Raw genomic sequence first — 24,793 nt, 5'->3', positions numbered from 1 at the left:
TTTTCTAGGAATTGTAGGCAAACCAGCAACACCATTTTTCTTCAACAAGCGGAGACTATCATAGTTTAAATGTCCAAATCTAGCATGCCATAATAAACTTGATGGAAGTGTACCTTCTTCATGATGAGAAATATATGAAAAATGTTGTGCATGAGCAGAGGTTCCTTGCAGTTTAAGAAGTCTTTCTTCTTCTATACCCCTCATGACAAGTGAATGGTCAGATGCCTTTCTTACCTCAAGCTTTCCATCAAACATATGAATGGAGTGACCTTGCTGGCGGATGTGGACCAGGGACAGCAAGTTTCTCTTGAGCTGTGGGAGATATAGAACATGATCCAGAAGAAAATCTGGAAGACCAGGCAGTTTAAGCCTGATTGTGCCAAGCCCTGATGGCTTGATTTTTGACTGATCTGCAAAGTATACTGCTCCATCAACATTGTCAGTGAAATCTTCAAAAAATTCTTTCCTATGAGTCATATGACAGGTTGCTCCTGAATCAAGCAACCAGTCATTTTTCGAAGAAGCAAGTGAAGCATTAAACAAGTCTTCATTTACTCCAATGTTACATTGTGCCTCAATATAGTGAGCGGATTCAGGTGCTTTACCTTTGTCTGTGTCATCAGTTTTACCTTTCTGCTAGTTTCTTCTCTGCTCAACCTTGTCCCATGGTAGCTTGCATGTAGAAGCATCATGTGTTCCATTTCGTTTGCAGCGAATGCAATGCAGATCTGCCTTTTCTGCTTGAGAATGTCTGCCCCCCCTGCCTCTGAAGTATCTTCCTCTTCCTCTTCGTCCACCTCTTCCTCTTGTAGAATCTTGAGCAGGATGCTTTTCTTTATGAGCAAGGCAAATAGTCTCTCCAGAAGATTCAGGGACTGTTTTCTTTCCAAAGGCTTTCTCTCTTTCAGCAAACTTTTTCACAAGAGAGTCAAAGGTTATATCTTTAAGGTTTCCATTTGCTTGTAAAGACTCAAGATAATTGGAGTAGGTAGGATAGAGTGCTTTGAGAAAGGCAATAAGAGAGATATCCAGCTCAACCTTAGTGGATTTAATATCATGCATTATAGACTTTATTTTAGATGCAAGAGCAAGAGGATCATTATTTTTCAGTTCAAGAGTGAAGAGTTTAATCATTAGCTGAACAACTTCAAGTGCAGAATGTGTATCATAGAGTTCTTTCAGCTTTTGTAAAGCTTCAAAGGCAGTGGAATAGGATGAAATATGACGACTTACTTCCTCATTTACAGATGCTGCGATCAATGCATAGGCTTTGCTGTTCTTGTTTTCCCAAATGGCGAGTTCTTTGTCTGATGTGGGCTGCACAGGTTCTCTGTCTTCTTCTCCGACACACACTCCTTTCCACAGCGCATTGTAGATGAGGGTGTGTTTCACCATCCGAGACCATTCAGAATAGTTCTCCTTGCCAGTGAGAACTATTCCGACCATAGAAATGATTGAATGCATTCTGTAAAAATATCTCTGCTAAAAAAAAACTTCTGTTGATAAAAGACTTTTGCTGGGAAAAAAAAATTCTTATGCCACAGCAAGACTTCTGCTGGAAAAAAAATCTTATGCCAAAACAAGACTTCTGCTGGAAAAAAAATCTTATGCCACAGCAAGACTTTTGCTGGAAAAAAAAATCTTATGCCACAACAAGACTAATGCTGGAAAAAAAAATTCTTATATCATAGCCTTATGCATTTTATTTTCTTCTAACATTTGCATCAGCATCACCATTTCTTATATCACTGCCACACTACTGTGTTTTGAGAAAGAAAAAAAAGGCGCTAAGGGTTCTCTTCAACATATATCACTTCAATATATATCAATGCAAAAACTGTTAAAAAAGGCAGCGCAATATATAAAACTTTTGAATGATACTGCGCGTTTTAATCTTCACAGTCTTCACTGTTACAGCAAGCGCAGAGACAGTGTACTCGATGTCTTTCCTTGCTTAAATGAATCTATGCCAGCCTTTATATAGAGAGCAGTCAATGTATGATACAGATACAATGTGTATTTAGAGAGAAACATGACACACAGAAGTCGATGCTCACTCAAACTGCAAACCTCAGATCGAACATCGCTCCTCTTGTGCAAATATCTCAAAACGTATTTTTGATTCCCTTTAGCTGCTTCAAAAAATTTCTGTTCAAAATCCGCTGTGGCTGCTCCTTTGTCTGGACGGAAGTTTGAGAGCTCCGGTCTCTTCAACCCGCGGCAGTGGCCCTTTTAGATAAAAAATACACCAATTTCTATTTGATAGTTTAATTCAAAACCATACACAGTAATGGAGTTGCTCAGTTTGCAGAAGATATGTTCCATTACATAATCCCGACTTATTTTGATGTTTTAATACAAATACCTACAGCGAGATGGAAGGCCCTCGTCGGCAAAGAAGCGGAATGAAGAGGATGAAGGCAAAGGAGAGGGATAACGATGATGAAGAAGATGATGTGGATGTGGATGAATGCGTAGGCTTAGCGGACGGTGAGAAGAGGGGGAAGCAGCGTCGCCCCTCTCGGAAATCCCGTCAATTTCAGCCACTTTCTGCTGCTACTGATTGTAATGCAATTGAAAATCTAGTACTGGATTTGCACAAGATTGTAACTCACAGTTTTCATGCATACCCCCATTTCTGAAAGAAGAAGCAGTCGAGGGTTCCAGTTCCTTCGCTAAGTCATCCTCGGAAATGCATGTGGACATCGAATGTCGTCATTCACTGGTATCAAATTCATTGGAGGTTACAAGAGAGGAGTTACGAGCAGAAGAGGAGCATGTCAGGTGTCAGGCCAACGTTTATGGACAGACAGGCCAACGTTTATGGACAGACAGGCGTTACAAAGGCAGCGCTGGTGCGCCAGAGAATATCATCGACAGACTGGCGTTACTGGTGCGCCAGAGAACATCATGTCAAGACAGAGGTTTCATGAGGCAGCAGAAACCTGGCAGAGGAGTTACAGCTATTTCTGGAACTTGGCTCTGATACCATGTCAGGCCAGGTTAACTCCAGAAATTAATGAGCGCAAGAAACAATTGGTAATTTTATTCATTAACCAACTATTATTTATACATACACAAAACGGATCAGTTCATCTTCTAGATGACTGTCCAGCTTCACCTCATCCGTTTCGGATTAGGTGTCAACAAAAACTAAGTTCTCCCAACACTGCATCCTGCGTGTCAAAATAGGGGTAGTAAAGTAATTTTTTGGGTGTTTTTGACCTTTTTGGGGGCTGAAAACCTGTCAAAATTTCTTGGCCATTGGTAGGCGTGCATATTTTTCCAAGACAAATCCAAAGACGCTGAGCTTTTGTCATTTGGAGGCTTCCATCAAAAGCGAGCGCCAGGTGGCGCGGTGCATTGGGCAGAAAAGCTTGTTTTTGCTCAAAAATTTCTAGTTCTGCACTTTCTCTTAGTATTATTTGCGGTCTCGCACCCATTGGTGATGTCTCCAGCGCACTTGACCGAACCTTTTCTGTGTTAAAGGTGCGGACCACTGAGTGCGCTGTGCCACTACCCAGGTGCACTGCACCTTTTTGCAGACCAAATTTGGAGGCCTTCCCGGTGTCCAAATTGGGCGCGGGATAGCTCGTTGGAAATCTTATTGAGTCTACTTTCCAACCCAACTTGAATTTTTCAATTTGGAGTTCATTTGCCCTGTCAAAAGTCAAATCTCCCAAGACTGGTTAAAATGTGCAAAATGAGGCTGCCTCAAGGCAGAGTGATGTTGTAGTCAACTTTTGAAGGTTTTCCTTGACTCCAAATTGAGCTCATGATGGCTCATTGGAAAGCTATTTGTGTCTAATTATCATTTGACTTATCAAGCAAGTCATTTGGCCAACCAAGCTAGGAGAAATCTTGATTTTCCCAAGGTCACTTGAGAGGTGTATCAATTCTCCTGAGGCAACTGTATTTTTGACATTTCTCTAAAACCATGACACCTCTCTCAGTTTTTCCAAATTCATCTTTTCTTGCTCAGAAACATCATTGAAGTATAACCTATCCCGATGTGTGGAACAGGGGATTTGTCGAAATGAACCGAAATGAAGGGGATAAGGGGCTTCTAAATTTTTGAGAAAATTTTGGGAAATAGGGAGGGATGTTAGGAAGCAGGGGAAAGTGGAATTTCAAAGATTGAGTGAGGAGAAGGGGTCTAAAATGGCAAAACACAGGTCTAGCCTAGAAAATTGCCAAGTTGTAGCAAGAAACTAGGGTTTGTGCATAAATGAGGAATTTGAGGGATATCAGTGTTGGGAAGTGTTTAATAAGGTACATTAAGTATAGGAGGAGGTGTATGAACATTAGGATACAAGTTTTGCTGATGATCTGACCATCCAAGAGAAATTGCCTTCAAAACCCTAGGAGAGGTAAATGAACCTTACCTAGGCACAACTGAAGCATGAACAAGGTGTAAAATGACCCATTGGAACCTAACATGATGATGACAACCCTCTGAATGATGGTACACTCAGCTGAATAATGACATGGATTGACATTTGGACAACTTTGAAAGGAGTGAAAACAAACCCTAGACCTAATACCTAGTGACCAAATTTTGCTTGAAGATTCACTGAAATGACAAAATTTGACCTTGATACCTTAAAATCACTTTATAAGAGCATGTTTGATCACTGGAGGAAGGCTGCAAATACTGACACTAACATTGGCTCCAATGGGGATAGTAGCTCCTTGGAGGTGCCAAGAACTACAGATATTTGGAAAGCAGACAATGCCTTCATCCATTGGGCAATGGAGTAAAAAACTCAAGCTGAAATGCATGACTGAAAAATGATGACTTGACGACACAAATTGACTCTCACTCAATCAAAAACTGACTCGATACTTAAACACAATCGACAAACTGGAAAATATGCTCAAAATAGAGCTTATTCAATACAACCTACTCTAGTTGTTCCATTCATCACCTTATCAAGTGAAATGAAACAATCAATGCAACCAAGTAAGTATTCCGGCTGCTGTTTGAATTTTGTGCAAGTGCTTGCTTATGAACAACAAGAGAGAACTATTGAAAGGCAACTCCCATGAAAACTTGTGAACGGATCCGTTGAATACTACGGATTCTCTATCCGCACACTGGGACTTAGCGCATCCAATGGATTACTTTTCTTCTCTTCATACCATGAATGCAATTTTTGATCTGAGCTTTGTGACGAGACTCCTGCCGAAAATGACAAAGAAACCGGCTGCTGGATCAAGTTTGTATCAGTACACGTTTCAAGCTCACATGTAGTCAATGGAGAAGGACTTTGACTACAGATATCATCCAACACATCAGCTATTGGATCGTGAAAAACATGTAAAGACTGCTGCAACCCATTTTCTATTGGTTCCGATGAGATTACATGATTCCCTACAGGCTGCTCATTCTTTATTGAAAATGTATTATGCAAATTTTCCTTCAAAAACTGAAATGATTCAAAACAAAATGGTATGGAATCATCTTGCATCATTTGATCATATGGTCCAGCTTCCATGTCTTTATTTGCAACATGACAATCAATGGGATTCGGGGGCTGCAACTCTAGATATGAAAAGTCTTGAACAAGGTTTTCATTGCTCTCAAGATGGTCCAAATCAAGACTTGTCGACTGTTGATTTCTTATTGAATGAAAGTTTTCTCTAATGATTAGAAACAAAGCAAAACAAAAAGGCAAAGATCCTTCACTTACTCCAAAATTTGCTGCACTTTCCTCATCATTTCCATAGCTGATATGTAATGGCTGAACATTGTATTCGAGCTGCTGAAAGTGAATTTCTTCCTCCCACAAACTAGTTGCTGGTTTGTCTGCAAGATTAGTTTCTGTTTGGAGAACATAATCGTCATCATACTGATCAAACTGAGACAAATCATCAGTATAAAAGACATCATCAACCATACATGTCGTATCAACAGATCTCTCTTCTCCAAGATGATTTATAAAACAATCATTATCAGATCTATGACAACTGGGATAAGAAAGAAGATGTTTTGGATCAACAACTTGTTTTTTTCAATCAGCAAGCCATGGGCTTGAACATTATACTCATTCCTTGTGGTGATCCTTTGCATCATCTCTTCTACTGCACTTACCAAAATGTCGAGCTTTATCTCTATAGATGTCGATTCCTTTGGATCTATGTTTTTCATTTCTTCTTTCTTCAACTTTGCCCTTCGGATCAACAAATGAGCCTCTACATCTACTGCATTGTTTTGCATCTCTTCAAGTGTTGCAAGATTCCTTTCTCTCAGCTGGAACTCAATTTCCGGATCAAAGGCACTCGGGTAGTGCAAGAGAGCAGATCCAGGAGGAGGTCTTATATTAACCGGTATCGAAAAATAAACTTGGTTAAATCTGGCAGAAAATTGTTGTACTGTCTCCCTTGACAATCTTTTCAGTTGGTTATACTATTCTATAATCAAGAAAGGGTTTTGTCTTACCACCCACCTGTCGAGGAAAACTTTGACGAACTGCTGGAAATCTGAGATGCTCGCATCAGCCAGGGTTTTGAACCAACTCTTGACTTTGCCTTGCAAAGAAAGAGCAAAAAGCCTAATACTGACATCTTCTTTATCAACTTCAAAAATATCAAGAAAAGACTCAAAATTCAATACATGTCTCTCAGTAGTGATGTTGTCGCGTTCACCATCAAATCTTGGTAGACATAGATCATGATTTTTAGGGAAAGCATGGGATATAGGAGGCTATGTGACAAGGTTCGTTGAACTTTAACCTTGAGGTTCGAATTTTGGCGAACCTTAAAAAAATGTTGAGGTTCGACGAACCTCATCGAACCTCATAGCCATTGACCAAGTCCATAGATCAAAACTCATAACTTCATGTTACAACTCAAGCTTGTAATTCATCCTTGCAGTTTCCATGTCTGTGATAGCATTTTTGATGTTTACTGATGTTGATTTCTTAATATTTATCTTATAATTCATTTTAAATTAATATATGTAGACAAACCTAATGTCGAACTTCATCAAAAAATTCGAACTCAAACCGAACCTAATCATTGTCGAACCCGAACTCAAACCCGAACCATGTGACATTGATAGGAGGTAAAATCAGAGGCTTGTATCGATTTGGAATTTTACAAGGTATAGGGGTTTGTACAGAAAGTATAGAACCAGTCTTGGTTTCATTAGGCTAATCTGTTTGAAGACGGTCATCACAAGATTCAGAAAAAGGGTCTTGATCAAGCTAAAAGTCATGCAAATATTTGGTATTCACAATATTCAAAGGGAAGGAATCAAATGCAAGCCGATGATCTTTTCTCAAATTCAATATACTTTGCAAAGCCTTCTTGACATTCTCGGGAAAAGAGAAGAAGTAATTTAGAACAAAGAACAAAATGTCTTGGATGGAATTCCAACTTGAATACTTGATCTTTCCATATTGTCCTTTCATGTTTCTGCTAGTCAAGTTCATCCTCCAGTGGAGTCCTTGGATTTGATCTCGAAACTGATTTAGAGTCGCTGAGTGAATGATTTTATCCTTGCGGTCTCTGATCGTTGTCCACCACCAACAATCAGATCTGAACTTGATACATGTTACTGGGGCAATTTGCATGTCAGATGTTCAGCTTATAAGACTAGATTGGAGATTGACTGAAGCAGCTTTTATCTACTTATGCATTCGCAAAGCAATGTGCAGTTCGAAGGCTTCCTGGCATAACTTCAGGCTCCGTCTATAGTTTATAAAGCGAGAACAAACTTTTCTTCCCCAGTATGGTCGCCACTATGTTAGGGCCTAAATCTACCTCAGGTTGAGAAAGGTAGGATTTATGTAACATCAAACCAAGCTTAACTTGGTAGCTAGCCCTAGCAGGTCGGGAGAGAGCTCTCTCCTGTCAATATCCGCAAAAATGATCAATGAGGCTTGAGATGACTTGAATGAAGACTGATTTTAGGTTAGGTATTTGTGCAAAAGGGTTTGATTGAATTTAAAGATGTTTTGTTGGCTCAAATGGAAAAACAGATGTTGGGTGCGGGGAATGAGGCTCAATTTTGCAGAGATCTCAATGGGGCAATGTAAGCAAACTGATTTGGCACTTCAAATTGAATGAGATGGAGAGATTAGACAGGTGAGGAGTTGAAAAGGGAAAGAAAGCTCAGGGATCCTCTTCAAACAGCGGAAAACATAAAAACTAAAGCAAACCCTAGGTAGAGCACTGCACTTTCAATGGATTCTACTTTTACCCTTGTTTGTTTTAGTTAAGAAGAAACAAGATAGATAATGGCATACATAACACATAAGCAAATTCACAATTACAGAAGAAAGCACTATACCAAGACAAAGTGCCACATGAATCCCAAAGAGTGCTGCAATCCCTGGTTTCAATTCCTTAGCCAAAATGCTGATATGAGTATACAATGAAGCTCCTTGCTTTCTCAAAAGTCCAACAATGCTAATGAGTGAAAAAACATAAGATATAGGCAAACAACAACTCATCCTAGCCTCTAGGGGTCGAGCTCATGAGTTTAGGAGCTGTTCCAACAAATTCTAAACTGAGAACTAAAAAGCAGGCAGTGGAACAACATGCCTCTAAAAACTAGGGAATTGATTCATTCAGTCGCAAATTACTTTTTCATGGATGAATTTACTTTTATGAGTAAAAATTTAACATAATTACATCAAGATCCATCAAATTACATTAAATTATATCATGAGTTTGACATTAAGAAGGAAAAAGGTCAAATTGTCAAGAAATTAGGCCAAAAACAGAGTATTTTGGTCAAACTGAGCAAAATTTCTCCAATGCGCTGTGCTGATTTCCCTATGTGTAGTGCCTTTTTGCAGCTGCTTTTGGAGGCCTTTCCGGTGTCCAAATTTGCTCCAAGTGGGCTTGCTGGAAAGGTCTGCCTGTCTACTTTCTAGTACAAGTGGAATTTTTGAATTTGGTCTCCATTTGCCCCTCCAAAATTGAGTTCTCCCAACACTGCTTCCTGTGTGTCAAAATAGGGGCAGTAAGGTAATTTTTTGGGTGTTTTTGACCTTTTTGGGGGCTCAAAACCTGTCAAAATTTATTGGCCATTGGTAGGCATGCATATTTTTCCAAGCCAAATCCAAAGATGCTGAGTTTTGTTATTTGGAGGCTTCCATCAAAAGCGAGCGCCATGTGGCGCAGCGCATTCGGTAGAAAAGCCTGTTTTTGCTCAAAAATTTCTTGTTCCGCACTTTCTTTTAGTATTACCTGTGGTCCCGCACCCATTGGTCATGTCTCCAGCGCACCTGACCGCACCTTTTCTGTGTTAAAGGTGCGGACCACTGAATGCGCCGCACCACTACCCAGGTGCGCTGCGCCTTTTTGAAAACTAGATTTGGAGGCCTTCCCGGTGTCCAAATTGGGCGCGGGATAGCTCGTTGGAAAGCTTATTGAGTCTACTTTCCAACCCAACTTGGCCTTTTCAATTTGGAGTTCATTTGCCTTGTCAAAAGTCAAATCTCCCAAGACTGGTCAAAATGTGCAAAATGGGGCTGTTTCAAGGCAGAGTGATGTTGTAGTCAAGTTTTAAAGGTCTTCCTCGACTCCAAATTGAGCTCATGATGGCTCGTTGGAAAGCTCCTTGTGTCTAGTTATCATTTGACTCATCAAGCAAGTCATTTGGCCAACCAAGCTAGGAGAAATCTTGATTTTCCCATGGTCATTTCAGAGGTGCATCAATTCTCCTGAGGCAACTGTATTTTTGACATTTCTCTGAAACCATGACACTTGTGTAAAAAATGAAGGAGGTTTTTCTTCCTTGGCCTATTGTGGACAAACACCTCTCACAGTTTTCCCAAATTCATCTTTTCTTGCTCAGAAACATAATTGAAGTAAAACTTATCCCGATGTGTGGAACATGAGATTTGTCAAAATGAAGCGAAATGAAGGGGATAAGGGGTTTCTAAATTTTTGAGAAAATTTTGGAAAATAGGGAGGGATGTTAGGAAGCAGGGAAAAGTGGTTTAAAATGGGAAAACACAGGTCTAGCCTAGAAATTTGCCAAGTTGTAGCAAGAAACTAGGGTTTGTGCGAAAATGAGGAATTTGAGGGATATCAGTAATGGGAAGTGTTTAATAAGGTACATTAAGGATAGGGTAAGGTGTATGAGCTAGTGTTGCAGGAATCGCCCCCCCCCCCCGGATCCGAGGCCGGAATCGCGTCCCGTACGGAAGCGTTCCGGAACCTCTCCCCGAAGCGCGATTCCGTTTTAAAAAAACGATTCCTGGAATTATGGAAGCGGCTGCCCGGATCCGCGCTTCGGAGGGCGCTTCGGGCCTCCGGAAGCGCAACGCTTCAGGCCCGGAAGCGCACGCTTCACGAGGCCCGGAAGCGCGCTTCCACTAACCTCCGCGCGGGCAGCATTTAACTTGGTTTTTTTTTTTAATTTTTTTAAAAAGTTCACTTAAGTTAGCATGAGGGGGTGGGTTAGGGTGAGGTTAGGGTTAGTTTAGGGTGAGTTTAGAAAAGAATAAAGCCCCCATTCTCTTCTCATTTTCTCACTTTGAGTTTATGAGAGTTGGAGAAGAGAAGAGAGGAGAGGAGAAGAGAAGAGAGGAAAGGAGAGGAGAAGAGAGGAGAGCTTGGAGGAGTGAAGAAGGAGGAGCTAGGAGAAGGAGGAGGAGCTTGGAGCAAGAGCTTGCAGGACTTCATCTATAAGAGCTAAAGAGGTAAGTTCAAACCCCAAACTCCCTTGTTTTTTTGAAAAAAAAATTGTATTTTTTCCTCCCTCTCCTACTCTTTCCCATTGTTTCTACTTGCTCCTTTATTTACAGGTTGTCCACCACCTATATCCATATTCCAAGATGGTGTTCTTTTGGCTTCTATGTATCATTCCACTCTTGGTTTTAATGATGGCAAGGGTGAGGAATAGAGGGGAAGAGGAAGGGGATGAACTTGGTGACCCAATGTATGATGAGGAGGAAGGGTTTGAAGAGGAAGGGGATGAACTTGAAGGGGACACTGAAGCACAAGATGGGAAAGGTACAACAACACCCTTGTGGAACTATGTGACCAAACTTGATGGGGGAAAGGGTGGTGGATCTTACAAATGGATGTGCCCTCATGATTGTCATGGAGGAAAACCATATTGTGGTTCATATACCCGTCTGAGGAGGCATCTTTGTGGGGTGCTGGATAGTGAAGAAAAAAAGGGTTCTGTGGGGGTACAAATTTGCCCAAAAATTTCAGCTGAACAAAGAACAAAATACATCCAAATAGAGATGGCTGCACAACAAAAAAACAAGAAACAAAAAACTCATTCTGAATCAAGTGCAACCTCTAAATTTGGTAGTTGCCCATCTCCTCATGGTACTTTTGCAACCTCTGGAGGTAGAAAAACAATAGGGGATTTCCTTAATGTTGCTGGGAGGGATGATGTGGATGGAAAGATAGTCCGTTTTCTTTGTGCTTGCGGTGTACCATTCAATGTGCTTCGCTCTCCCTATTGGCACGAAATGGTAAAGGCCATCAATGAAGCCCCAAAAGGATACAAGGCCCCCAACTATGAGAAAGCTAGAACAGTGTTATTAGAAAGAGAAAAAGCTAAGGTTCAAAGAGCTTTGACACGTTTTACACATGAGTGGGTGGATTCTGGGGTATCCATTGTATCAGATGGGTGGACAAATATTAGAAACCAACATTTGATAAATGTTCTTGGTGTTTCTTCTAGTGGTGCAGTATTTATTGCATCTCATGACTCCTCCTCCATCAGTGCAACTGCACAAAACATTGCAGATCTCCTATTGAAATCAATCAAAGATGTTGGTCCGAATAATGTGGTTCAAGTGATCACAGATAATGCAGCAAATTGTAAGTTAGCAGGAAAAATTATTGAGCGTACTCATCCACACATCTTTTGGTCTGGGTGCCTGGTTCACACATTGAACCTTTTGATGCATGATATTGTGAAACACAAAGATTGTGGGTGGATTGCTGAGGTTTACAGGAAAGGGAAGCAGCTCATTAAATTCATCACAGGGCATACAAGGGTAAACTACTTCTATGGCACTTACTCCAAGTTGCAATTGCTTAAAATTGCAAAGACAAGATTTGCTAGTTATTACCTCACCTTTAGGCGGCTAGTGAGGGTGAGACAAGCTTTAACTAATCTGGTGTGTGCTGAAACATGGGATGAAATTAACACTGACACAGATGGTGCTAATGAAGTCAAGGACACTGTTCTTGACAGTTACTTTTGGTCACAGGTTAAATATGTTTTGCAATTCACCAAACCAATTTATTACATGATCAAGTTTGCAGATTCAGATCGACCAGTAATTGGGGAGGTGTATGAGCAAATGGATAGCATGTTGGGGCAGATTAAAGACATTGTTGAGCCTAGAGATACCACCTTGTACAATTATATTCGTGAAGAGGTGGAAAACCGATGGGATATGCTAAATGTTCCATTGCATGCATTAGCATATGTTTTGACACCTAAATACTATCATCCATCATGGCTTTCAAAACCAGCACCTGGGGGGGGAAGCAGGAAAAAACCACACCAAGATAAAGAGGTTCACGAAAAATATATGGTTGCATTGAGTAGATTAATCCCTGATAATGAGGAGGCTGCATTGGTACGGAGACAGGTGAGCAACTATACGAGCAACATTGGTCCATTTGGGAGCATGCATGCAATTCAAGATCGAGAGCATTTTTCTGCTCTTGAGTGGTGGAACATGCATGGAGGGCCTACTCCACTTCTACAGAGTTTGGCATTGCGGGTGCTATCACAGGTGGTAAACACTTCTTCTGCAGAGAGGTGTTGGAGCTCTTATTCTTTCATCCACAGTGTTAAAAGGAACAGGTTGAATTTAGACCGGGCAGAGAGCTTGGTTTATGTTCATTACAACTTGCGATTGTTGTTCCATTACTGTGAAGATGCAAAGTCTAATAAAGACTTGTTGACTTGGGACAAGAATCCAGAGGAGCCCAATTTGGAGGATGGAGTGTTGCGACTAGAGCAATTAGAGGATTCTCTTATCCAGGTATGTCCATTGTGGTATGAATTTTCCAATTTTCCCTTATAAAGCATTTCTCTAATTCATGTTTTTAATTTTTTTGTTAACTAGTGTTTTTTTTTTGCATGAATTTTTTGAGCGATTCTAGGATGATGACACGGGTGTTGATATGCCATTGCCACCACCCCCATCTGGTCCCTTGGTTTCTAGGTTCCATGGTTCAACACCAACGGCAGGGGGTTCTTCTTCATCAGTTCCAGTGCCACGACTTACACAGGGACCATCTTCTTCATTGCCACCACGTGGAGGCCCGCCATCACGTTCTATTCGTGGTGGAAGGAGGAGAGATTAGTAGATATATTCACAATCTACTTCTTTTTGTCATAGATTACTCATTAGACTTGTAGACTTGTGAATTTGAATTTTGAACCTTTTTGGCTTGGCGGTGACCAAGTGACATATTTTGTAAACATTATTATTTGAATTTTGGACATGACAAATGTTGACAGTTGCTCACTTGCTAGATAAATCATAATATGCTCTATGTTTTATGTTTTATAATATGCTTAAATGTTTTATGTTTTATAATATGCTTAAAAATTTGATGTATGTTTGTAATAGCTAGAATATAGATGATTGTTGTACATACTAGTAACTACAATGGAATCATGGATGCCATATCTATCTTGATTTATGCAAAAATATGCATGTTTTCATGTCTTCTACAATTAATTTGGTATTTGGGATGTTTGTTTTGAGTATAAATGCAAAAAAATATATATATATATAGCAGACGCTTCCGCGGACGCTTCGCTTCCTAGATTTTTGGAAAATGACGCTTCCGCGCTCTGCGCTTCCGCTTCGCTCCCGCTTCGTGCAACATTGGTATGAGCATCAGGATACAAGTTTTGCTGATGATTTAACCATCCAAGAGAAATTGCCTTCAAAACCCTAGGAGAGGGAAATGAACCTTACTTAGGCACAACTGAAGCATGAACAAGGTGTAAAATGACCCATTGGAACCTAACATGATGATGACAACTCTCTGAATGATGGTACACTCAGCTGAATAGTGACATGGACCGACATTTGGACAACTTTGAAAGGAGTGAAAACAAACCCTAGACCTAATACCTAGTGACCAAATTTTGCTTGAAGATTCACTGAAATGACAAAATTTGACCTTGACACCTTAAAATCACTTTATAAGAGCATGTTTGATCACTGGAGGAAGGCTGCAAACACTGACACAAACATTGGCTCCAATGGGGATGGTAGCTCCTTGGAGGTGCCAAGAACTACAGATATTTGGAAAGCAGACAATGCCTTCATCCATTGGGCAATGGAGTCAAAAACTCAAGCTGAAATGCATGACTGAAAACTGATGACTTGACGACACAAATTGACTCTCACTCAACTAAAAACTGACTCGATACTTAAACACAACCGACAAACTGGAAAATATGCTCAAAATGGAGCTTATTCAATACAACCTACTCTAGTTGTTCCATTCATCACTTGATCAAGTGAAATGAAGCAACCAAGTAAGTATTCCGGCTGCTGTTTGAATTCTGCGCAAGTGCTCGCTTATGAGCAACAAGAGAGAACTACTGAAAGGCATTTCCCATGAAAACTCGTGAACGGATCCGTTGAATACTACGGATTCTCTATCTGCTTCCAAAAACACTGCATAAGGATCTTGAAGTTCATGCACACTGGGACTTAGCTCATCCAATGGATTACTTTTCTTCTCTTCATACCATGAATGCAATCTTTGATCTGAGCTTTGTGACGAGACTCCTGCTGAAAATGACAAAGAAACCTGCTGTCAGATCAAGTTTATATCAGTACACGTTTCAAGCTCACATGTAGTCAATGGAGGACTTTGACTGCAGACATCATCCAACACATTAGCTATTGGATTGTGAAAAACTTGTAAAGACTGCTGCAACCCATTTTTTATTGGTTCCGATGAGATTATATGATTCCCTACAAGCTGCTCATCCTTTACTGAAGATGTATTATGCAAATTTTCCTTCAAAAACTGAAATGATTCAAAACAAAATGGTATGGAATCATCTTGCATCATTTGATCATATGGTCCAGCTTCCATGTCTTCATCTGCAACATGACAATCAATGGGATTCAAGGGCTGCAACTCTGGATATGAAAAGTCTTGAACAAGGTTTTCATTGCTCTCAAGATGGTCCAAATCAAGACTTGTCGACAGCTGATTTCTGATTGCATGAAAGTTGTCTCTAATGATCTGAAAAGAAGCAAAACAAAAAGGCAAAGATTCTTCACTTACTCCAAAATTTGCTGCACTTTCCTCATCATTTCCATCGCTAATATGTGATGGCTGAACATTGTATTCGAGCTGCTGAAAGTGAACTTCTTCCTCCCACAAACTAGCTGCTGGTTTGTCTGCAAGATTTGCTTCTGTTTGGAGAACATAATCATCATCATACTGATCAAACTAAGACAAATCATCAGTATAAAACACATCATCAAGCATACATGTCATGTCAACAAATCTCTCTTCTCCAAGATGATCTATAAAACAATCATTATCAGATCTATGACAATTGGGATAAGAAAGAAGATGTTTTGGATCAACAACTTGTTCTTCTTCAATCAGCAAGCCATGGGCTTGAACATTATACTCATTCCTTGTGGTGATCCTTGGCATCATCTTTTCTACTGCACTTACCAAAATGTTGAGCTTTACCTCTATAGATGTCGATTCCTCTAGATGTATGTTTTTCATTTCTTCTTTCTTCAACTTTGCCCTTCGGATCAACAAATGAGCCTCTACATCTACTGCACTGTTTTGCATCTCTTCAAGTGTTGCAAGATTCCTTTCTCTCAGCTGGAACTCCATTTCCGGATCAAAGGCACCCAAGTAGTGCAAGAGAGTGGATCCAGGAGGAGGTCTTATATTAACTGGCATCGAAAAATAAACATGGTTAAATCTGACAGAAAATTGTTGTACTGTCTCCACTAGCAATCTTCTCAGCTGGTTATACTCTTCTATAATCAAGAAAGGGTTTTGTCTTACCACCCACCTGTGGATGAAAACTCTGACGAACTGCTGGAAATCTGAGATGCTCGCATCAGCCAGGGTTTTGAACCAACTCTTCACTTTGCCTTGCAAAGAAAAAGCAAAAAGCCTAATACTGACATCTTCTTCATCAACTTCGAAAAGATCAAGAAAAGAGTCAAAATTCAATACATGTCTCTCAATAGTGATGTTGTCGTGTTCACCATCAAATCTTGGTAGATATAGATCATGATTTTTAGGGAAAGCATGGGATAAAAATCAGAGGCTTGTATCGATCTGGAATTTTACAAGGTATAGGGGTATGTACAGAAAGTATAGAATCAGTCTTGGTTTCATTAGGCTCTTCAGTTTGAAGACGGTCATCACAAGATTCAGAAAAAGGGTCTTGATCAAGCTCAAAGTCATGCAAATATTTGGTATTTACAATATTCAAAGGGAAGGAATCAAATGCAGGCCGAGGAACTTTTCTCAAATACAATATACTTTGCAAAACCTTCTTGACATTCTCGGGAAAAGAGAAGAAATAATTTAGAACAAAGAACAAAATGTCTTGGATGGAATTCCAACTTGAATACCTGATCTTTCCATATTGTCCTTTCATGTTTCTGTTGGTCAGGTTCATCCTCCAGTGGAGTCCTTTGATCTGATCTCGAAACTGATTTAGAGTCGCCAGGTGAATGATTTCAGCCTTGCAGTGTCTGATCGTTGTCCACTATCAACAATCAGATCTGAACTTGATACATGTTATTGGGGCAATTTGCAAGTCAGATGTTCAGCTTATAAGACTAGACTGGAGATTGACTGAAGCAACGTTTATCTACTTATGCACTCACAAAGCAATATGTAGTTCGAAGGCTTTTTGGCATAACTTCAGGCTCTGTCTGTAGTTTATAAAGCAAGAACAAACTTTTCTTCCCCAGTATGGTCGCCACTATGTTAGGGCCTAAATCTACCTCAGGCTGAGAAAGGTAGGATCTAGGGTAACATCAAACCAAGCTTAACCCCTGGTAGCTAGCCCCACTAGGTCGGGAGAGGGCTCTCTCCTGTCAATCTTAGCAAAAATGATCAATGAGGCTTGAGATGACTTGAATGAAGACTGACTTTAGGCTAGGTATTTGTGCAAAAGGGTTTGATTGAAGTTAAAGATGTTTTGTTGGCTCAAATGGAAAAACAGATTTTGGGTGCGGGGAATGAGGCTCAGTTTTGTAGAGATCTCAATGGGGCAAGGTAGGCAAACTGATTTGGCACTTCAAATTGAATGAGATGGAGAGATTAGACAGGTGAGGAGTTGAAGAGGGCAAGAAAGCTCAGGGATTCTCTTCAAACAACTGAAAACATAAAAAACTAAAGCAAACCCTAGCTAGAACACTGCATTTTCAATGGATTCTACCTTTACCCTTGTTTGTTTTAGTTAAGAAGAAACAAGATAGATAATGGCATACATAACACATCAGCAAATTCACAATTACAGAAGAAAGCACTATACCAAGACAAAATGCCACATGAATCCCAAAGAGTGCTGCAATCCCTAGTCTCAATTCCTTAGCCAAAATGCTGATATGAGTATACAATGAAGCTCATTGCTTTCTCAAAAGTCCAACCATGCTAATGACTGAGAAAACATAAGATATAGGCAAACAACAACTCATCCTAGCCTCTAGGGGTCGAGCTCATGGCTTTAGGAGCTGTTCTAACAAATTTTAAACTGAGAACTAAAAAGTAGGCAGTGGAACAACATGCCTCTAAAAATTAGGGAACTGATTCATTCAGTTGCAAACTATCTTTTCATGGATGAATCTACCTCTATGAGTAAAAATTCAACGTAATTACATCAAGATCCATCAAATTATATTAAATTACATCACGAGTTTGACATTAAGAAGGAGAAAAGTCAAACTGTCAAGAAACTGGCAAAAAACAGAGTATTTGGGTCAAACTGAGCAAAATTTCTCCAATGCGCCGTGCTGATTTCCCTATGCGTAGCGCCTTTTTGCAGCTGCTTTTGGAGGCCTTTCTGTTGTTCAAATTTTCTCCAAGTGGGCTTGTTGGAAAGCTCTGCCTGTCTACTTTCCAACAAATGTGGAATTTTTGAATTTGGCCTCCATTTGCCCCTCCAAAACTGAGTTCTTCCAACACTGCTTCATGTGTGTCAAAATAGGGGCAGTGAGGTAATTTTTTGGGTGTTTTTGACCTTTTTGGGGACTCAAATCTGTCAAAATTTTCTTGGCCATTGGTAGGCATGCATATTTTTCCAACACAAATCCAAAGATGCTGAGTTTTTGTCATTTGGAGGCTTCTATTAAAAGCGAGCGCCAGGTGGCGCGGCGCATTGGGTAGAAAAGCCTGTTTTTGCTCAAAAATTTCTAGTTCCGCACTTTCTCTTAGTATTACCTGAGGTCCTGCACCCATTGGTCATGTCTCCAACGCACTTGACCGCACCTTTTCTGTGTTAAAGTTGCGGACCATTAAGTGTGCTGCGCCTTTTTGTAGACCAGATTTGGAGGCCTTCCCGGTGTCCAGATTGGACGCGGGATAGCTCGTTGAAAAGCTTATTGAGTCTACTTTCCAACCCAACTTGAATTTTTCAATTTGGAGTTCATTTGCCCTGTCAAAAGTCAAATCTCCCAAAACTGATCAAAATGTGAAAAATGAGGCTGCTTCAAGGCAGAGTGATGTTGTAGTCAACTTTTGAAGTTCTTCTTCGACTCCAAATTGAGTTCATGATGGCTCGTTGGAAAGCTCCTTGTGTCTAGTTATCATTTGACTCATTAGGCAAGTCATTTGGCCAACCAAGCGAGGAGAAATTTTGATTTTCCCAAGGTCACTTCAGAGGTGCATCAATTCTCCTGAGGCAACTCTATTTTTGACATTTCTCTAAAACTATGACCTGTGTAAAAAGTGAATGAGGTTTTTCTTCCTTGGCCTACTGTGGACAAAACCTCTCTCAGTTTTTCCAAATTCATCTTTTTTTTGCTCAGAAACATCATTGAAGTAAAACCTATCCCGATGTGTGAAACAGGGGATTTGTCAAAATGAAGCGAAATGAAGGGGATAAGGGGCTTCTAAATTCTTGAGAAAATTTTGGGAAATAGGGAGGGATGTTAGGAAGCAGGGGAAAGTGGAATTTCAAAGATTGAGTGAGGGGAAGGGGTCCAAAAGGGCAAAACACAGGTCTAGCGTTGAAAATTGCCAAGTTGTAGCAAGAAACTATGGTTTGTGCGAAATGAGGAATTTGAGGGATATCAGTGATGGGAAGTGTTTACTAAGATACATTAAGGATAGGGGAAGATGTATGAACATCAGGATACAAGTTTTGCTGATGATTTGACCATTCAAGAGAAATTGCTTTCAAAACCCTAGGAGAGGGAAATGAACCTTACTTAGGCACAACTGAAGCATGAACAAAGTGTAAAATGACCCATTGGAACCTAACATGATAATGACAACCCTCTGAATGATGGTACACTCAGCGGAATAGCGACATGGACCGACATTTGGACAACTTTGAAAAGAGTGAAAACAAACCCTAGACTTAATACCTAGTGATCAAATTTTGCTTGAAGACTCACTGAAATGACAAAATTTGACCTTGACATCTTAAAATCACTTTATAAGAGCATGTTTGATCATTGGAGGAAGGCTGCAAAGACTAACACTAACAACTTATATCAGGAATTTCATTATTACCATCCTTCATTCTTTTCTTCTTGTTTGGTCTTTGCCTCTTCCTCGATCCTCTAGTGACATTAGTCAACACCACCCAATTTTGATGAAGTGGTTTAATCCAAGCCTTTAAATATGATGGAAAAGGCTTAATATGGCCGATCAATGATTTTGGTTTGAGTAAAAGGTACATTTTTGTTAAGACCATGAGAAAGGAGTTCAACAATCAACACCGCTAATATTGGGTACATGTCGGTTGAGCTTGGTGCTCTTGATTAGATGCCAATCACATATCCTTATATGTCATAATATTCAACACTACTAATATTGGGCACATGTCGGTTGGGCTTGGTGCTCTTGATTAGATGCCAATCACATATCTTTATTGTCATAATATTTAATGAAAGCTTCAATCCCATTGAAATTCTGAAAATTATTAAATTTGCTTGCTGAATTTTTAATAGGAAATGTAATTCTATTTTCTTCATATAAAATGCTATTAGGTTGGAACCACTCTCCCGAAAACAAATTAATAATAATAATAATAAATTAAATAAAATAATAAAAATATTATCTTTTTATACTTTTGGTAAGAGTGCCTATAGAGCATCAAGGGAGGGTCGTGGTAGGGATGAGATCACATATTGGAACAAGGCGCTTCCAAATTTCCAAGGAGTGCGAAAATTGAGGTCAGAGTGTTTTCAGAGCCTAATTCCAAGGGCGTTCGGAGAATTGACTCCATGACCTCTTTATGGCTAGGTGCTTTAGCGATGGGACCTTGACCAATTGAGCTAACCCTCGGAGCTAGTGATATATTTATTTTATATTGTTTAAATCCTATTTTTGAATAAATAAATTGATTTAATGTTTTCAATAAAATCATGTAATCTCATTCCGATGAAGTTTTAAGTAAAATTGAGCAGAAAAATATACCTAGAACCATGATTTATTTAAATTAACAATGTAATTGTGATTGTTAGTGATAACTTTTAAGTTACTTTTTAATTAACAATGTAACAATGTAATTGTGATGATTACTGATATATTTATTTATTGAATTTTATTCTTTTAATTTAACACGGTATTAACAATGTAATTGTGATTGTTAGTGATAACTTTTAAGTTACTTTTTAATTAACAATGTAATAATGTAATTGTGATGATTATTGATATATTTATTTAGTTTTATTTTTTAATTTAACAAGGTAGGCCAAACTAATCAGAGCCTAACTCCAAGGGTGTCCAAGAGAATTGACTCCATGTCCTCTTTATGGTTAGGTGCTTTAGCAATGAGACCTTGATCAATTGAGCTAACCGTTGGAGCTAGTGATATATTTATTTTATATTGTTTAAATTATATTTTTGAATACATAAATTGATTTAATGCCTTCAACAAAATTATGTGATCTCATTCCAATGAAGTTTAAGTAAAATTGAGCAGAAAAGTATACCTGGAACCATGATTTATTTAAATTAACAGTGTAATTGTGATTGTTAGATTTATCTAAATTAACGATGTAATTGTGATTGTTAGTGATAACTTTTAAGTTACTTTTTAATTAACAATGTAATTGCCATGATTAGGGATATATATATATATATATATATATATATATTGATAAGGTAGGCCAAACTAATCAGACCCTAACTCCAAGCTTGTTCAAGAGAATTGACTCCATGACCTCTTTATGGCTAGGTGCTTTAGCAATGGGACCTCGACCAATTGAGCTAACCCTCTGAGCTAGTCATATATTTATTTTGTATGGTTTAAATTATATTTTTTGAAAATTTGATTTAATGTCTTCAAAAAAATCATGCAATCTCATTCCAATGAAATTTTAAATAAATTTGAGCAGAAAAATATACTAGAACCATGATTTATGATTTATTGAGGAGCCCGGTTACAGGGTTTGTACGGTGGTTACAGGATTTGTACGATGTTGTTAGTGTATGCCAGCCATAGGCCTACTACCAAATTATCTGCTTTTAAGTAAAATAAAAAAAATCATGCAATCTCATACCAATGAAGTTTCGAAGTAAAATTGAGCAGAAAAATATAGCTGGAACCATGATTTATTTAGGAGCCTGGTTACAGGGTTTGTACGGTGTTGTTACTGTACGCCAGCCATAAGCCTTTGGACCACCCGAAAATATCATCTTTAAATATAGAAAAACTACCAAATTATCCGCTTTCAAGTAAAATTGAGCAGGAAAATATACCTGGAACCATGATTTATGTAGGAGCCCTGTTACAGGATTTGCAGTGTTGTTCGTGTATGCCACCCATAGGCCTTTGGACCACCCAAAAAAGTTATAGAAAAACTACCAAACTATCAGCTAATCAATGTCAGTTGAGAAAAACTACCAAATTATCAGCGAATCAATGTCAGTTGAAAGTAAAATGGTTTAAATATAGAAAAACTACCAAATTATCAGCTAATCAATGTCAGTTGAAAGTAAAATGGTTTACCTCGAGAAGGCTGCCCCTATAAACGTGGGGTAGGTGCAACTAGATCTTACCTTCCACTGATTTCAGAGTTCTAAGTTTGGTCAGAAATTCAATGTGTATTAATTGACAATATTACATGGGGCCAACACCATGATTTGCCTATATGATTAGGCAAATAGTAGCCTCAATTACCCAGTTTTCATTGCTTGCCTTCCTTCTCTTATTTTGTGCTACTTTAGTTGCCACAGAATATCCTAGTTTTCTTATTTTAACTGAATGTTTATATTTGGCCATAAATGTTTTTTGATTTCAGAAGTTCTGGATAGAGCGAGACACAGGCAAGTTGTGCTTATTCTTGTCTGCAAGAAATTTGAATATAACTTGGGGAGATGATAATCGGTATTGGCATTGGATTTCTCAGGATGAATCCAGGTAATCCAACGCTCTGTTCTTTGTTTTCTAGGTTAATATTGACAACAAGACAACGCTCTGTTCTTTGTTTTCTTTAGGTTAATACTAACAAGACAGTATGTAAAGAAAAGCTAATAACACACTCTTGACTTTTGACTACAGTTACAAGGAGATAGCTGAACTAATTGAAGTATGTTGGCTTGAAGTGAGAGGTCAATTTGACTGCAAGTTTTTGTCTCCTGGTGCGGCATACAGTGTTTCATTCAGGCTCAAAGTCCATGAGTCTGGCATTATTCGGAACTTTGGTCGTAGAGCTATTATTCCACACTTGCATCCACTTCTTCCCCTCTGGCCTCAACCTATTCAACGTATTATTCCCCCCTTGCCTCGAGCACATGGATGGAATGGAGCACATGGATGGAATCGTAAGCCAGTCAAATTCTCACTTACAACTCCTTGTGGTGATCACCAGATATATGCTCGATATTTGAGTGACGTGGATAAACCTGTTGAGGCTGAAGGGTACCAGATGGCTCCCTTTAGACATGTAGAGGAAGGGTGGATGGAGTTTGATGCAGGCAGATTTGTTGTGGAAGAAAAGGGAGATAATCCAGGAAGTATAGAGTTCTGCATGAGAGAATGGGAAGGTGGGAATTGGAAAGGTGGACTTCTTTTAGAAGGGGTTAAGATCCTACCCACTGCTTTGCTCAGGGAACGAGCAGAATGATATAATTTGGTTCTATTTCATCATGGACTAATTTTAGAGATTTGTAATGTGTATATTTTGCTTACTAATTCCACCATTTTCAACTTTCTTGTATCTCTACTTGACTAATGGAAGAAATTCAATGTACAGAAATGACTTGTAGGAACGTTTCTCTCATTTCATTATGGTCAACTGTACTGGTTCTCTAGTACATTCAGTGTACAGAAATGGCTATAGCAGCTCCTTCATGGAATCTCCCATTTCACTGCGTTAAATTCTATGCATTTCTATAATACATTAAATGCACAGAAATGGCCATGTGAAAGTTTCTTTCGTCATTAACAGTTAGCTGTGGAATCTCCAATTTCAGTGTTAAATTTTATGCATTTCTATGATACATTCAATGTACAGAAATGGCCATGTGAAAGTTTCTTTCGTCATTAACAGTGAGCTGAAGGAATACTCACGAGTCACCATTAACAGTTGCTAGAGGACTATTTTCTGTGATTGCTAAAGGTTTAATAACTATCTTTTTAGCCTTGTAATGTAATAACTATCTGTTTAGCCTTGGAATGTTCTTGTTCATGTTCTTACTTATTATCTGCATCTATTAGCTTTTATGGATTGGGAAGATATGATCTCTAGGCCGAGATAAGAAACTGAATATCGAGTTTGGAACCACCTCCAAAACGCAGTGACGTAAGGGGGCAGGGGCTTAGGATTAGGGTACTCATTCTCCAGATCGGCTAAGGGGTTGTGTCATCGAAATTATTCACCTAGCACCTGAAGAGAACATAGAATTCTGGGTGGATTTGTCCTCCTGAGATTTCAGTGGCAACATTTTAGAGATGAGATCAAAGTCGGAGTATTTTCAGGAAAATTTCCGGAGACTTCGAAAGGCCCTGTTCATCCATGTGACGCCTTTGTTGAGTTTGTTAGAAAGTTGTTTAAAAATAAGTTGTGCCCAAGAAGGGATAAACTTACAAAGGTTTTGTCTTTGTAGACAGCTAGTTGGATAAGGAAAATCAGATTCGTTCCTTAACCTATAAGGAGAATTGAGAGGGCATGTTTATGCTTGATAATCTTATAGCTATCAGGTGGTTTTGAATGGGCTCTGGGGACTGGTAAAAAAAAATCTTGCGTAGAAACAAATTTCTTTGTCAAAATTGATTTTGACAAACTTTATGAAAAGGTATTGAATGGGTTTAGGAGATTGGCCAAAGATTCTTGAGGAGATTGGTCGGAGATATTTTTAAAAATGGTTTTTTGAAATAAATAAAAAAAATAAATCTATTTTTTTAAAATTGTTTTTGAAATAAATAAATAATCTAAATGAATAAATAAATCATCTTGATTGGAAACAAGTTACATTGTAATTCATCTTTATATAAAGGGTTGTTATTATTGTTGGGTTTAAGAATAACAAAAAAAACTTTTGTGAAATAAATAAATAAATAAGTAAAAACTTTGTGAAATAAACATATAAAGGGTTGTTATTATTGTTGGGTTTAAGAATAACAAAAAAAACTTCATAAAATAAATAAATA

The 24,793-nt window shown here is 38.9% G+C and overlaps 1 protein-coding gene across 2 annotated transcripts in view; it reads left to right on the top strand.

Annotated features, from left to right (window-relative positions):
* The window catches only part of LOC149196688 (putative F-box protein PP2-B12), a 37,757-nt gene extending 14,300 nt beyond the window's left edge, over positions 1 to 23,457 (top strand). The window contains exons 2-3 of one of the 2 annotated variants that reach the window (XM_089405610.1): positions 22,446 to 22,561; positions 22,703 to 23,457. In XM_089405610.1, coding sequence (XP_089261736.1) covers positions 22,446 to 22,561; positions 22,703 to 23,267 — 681 coding nt within the window. In that variant the 3' untranslated portion in view covers positions 23,268 to 23,457. Of the gene's footprint in view, positions 1 to 22,442; positions 22,562 to 22,702 lie in introns of both variants that reach the window. The other variant, XM_089405609.1, reaches the window with a different exon arrangement.
* The last annotated feature ends 1,336 nt before the right edge of the window (positions 23,458 to 24,793 follow it).

This window comes from Pinus tabuliformis, chromosome 2_2 (genome assembly GCF_031772625.1).
Source record: "Pinus tabuliformis cultivar Carrire ecotype Pingquan chromosome 2_2, CPIR1, whole genome shotgun sequence".
Classification (NCBI taxonomy): domain Eukaryota; kingdom Viridiplantae; phylum Streptophyta; class Pinopsida; order Pinales; family Pinaceae; genus Pinus; species Pinus tabuliformis.
The sequence above is the reverse complement of the archived record's forward strand: the minus strand, read 5'-3'. Positions and strand labels throughout refer to the sequence as shown.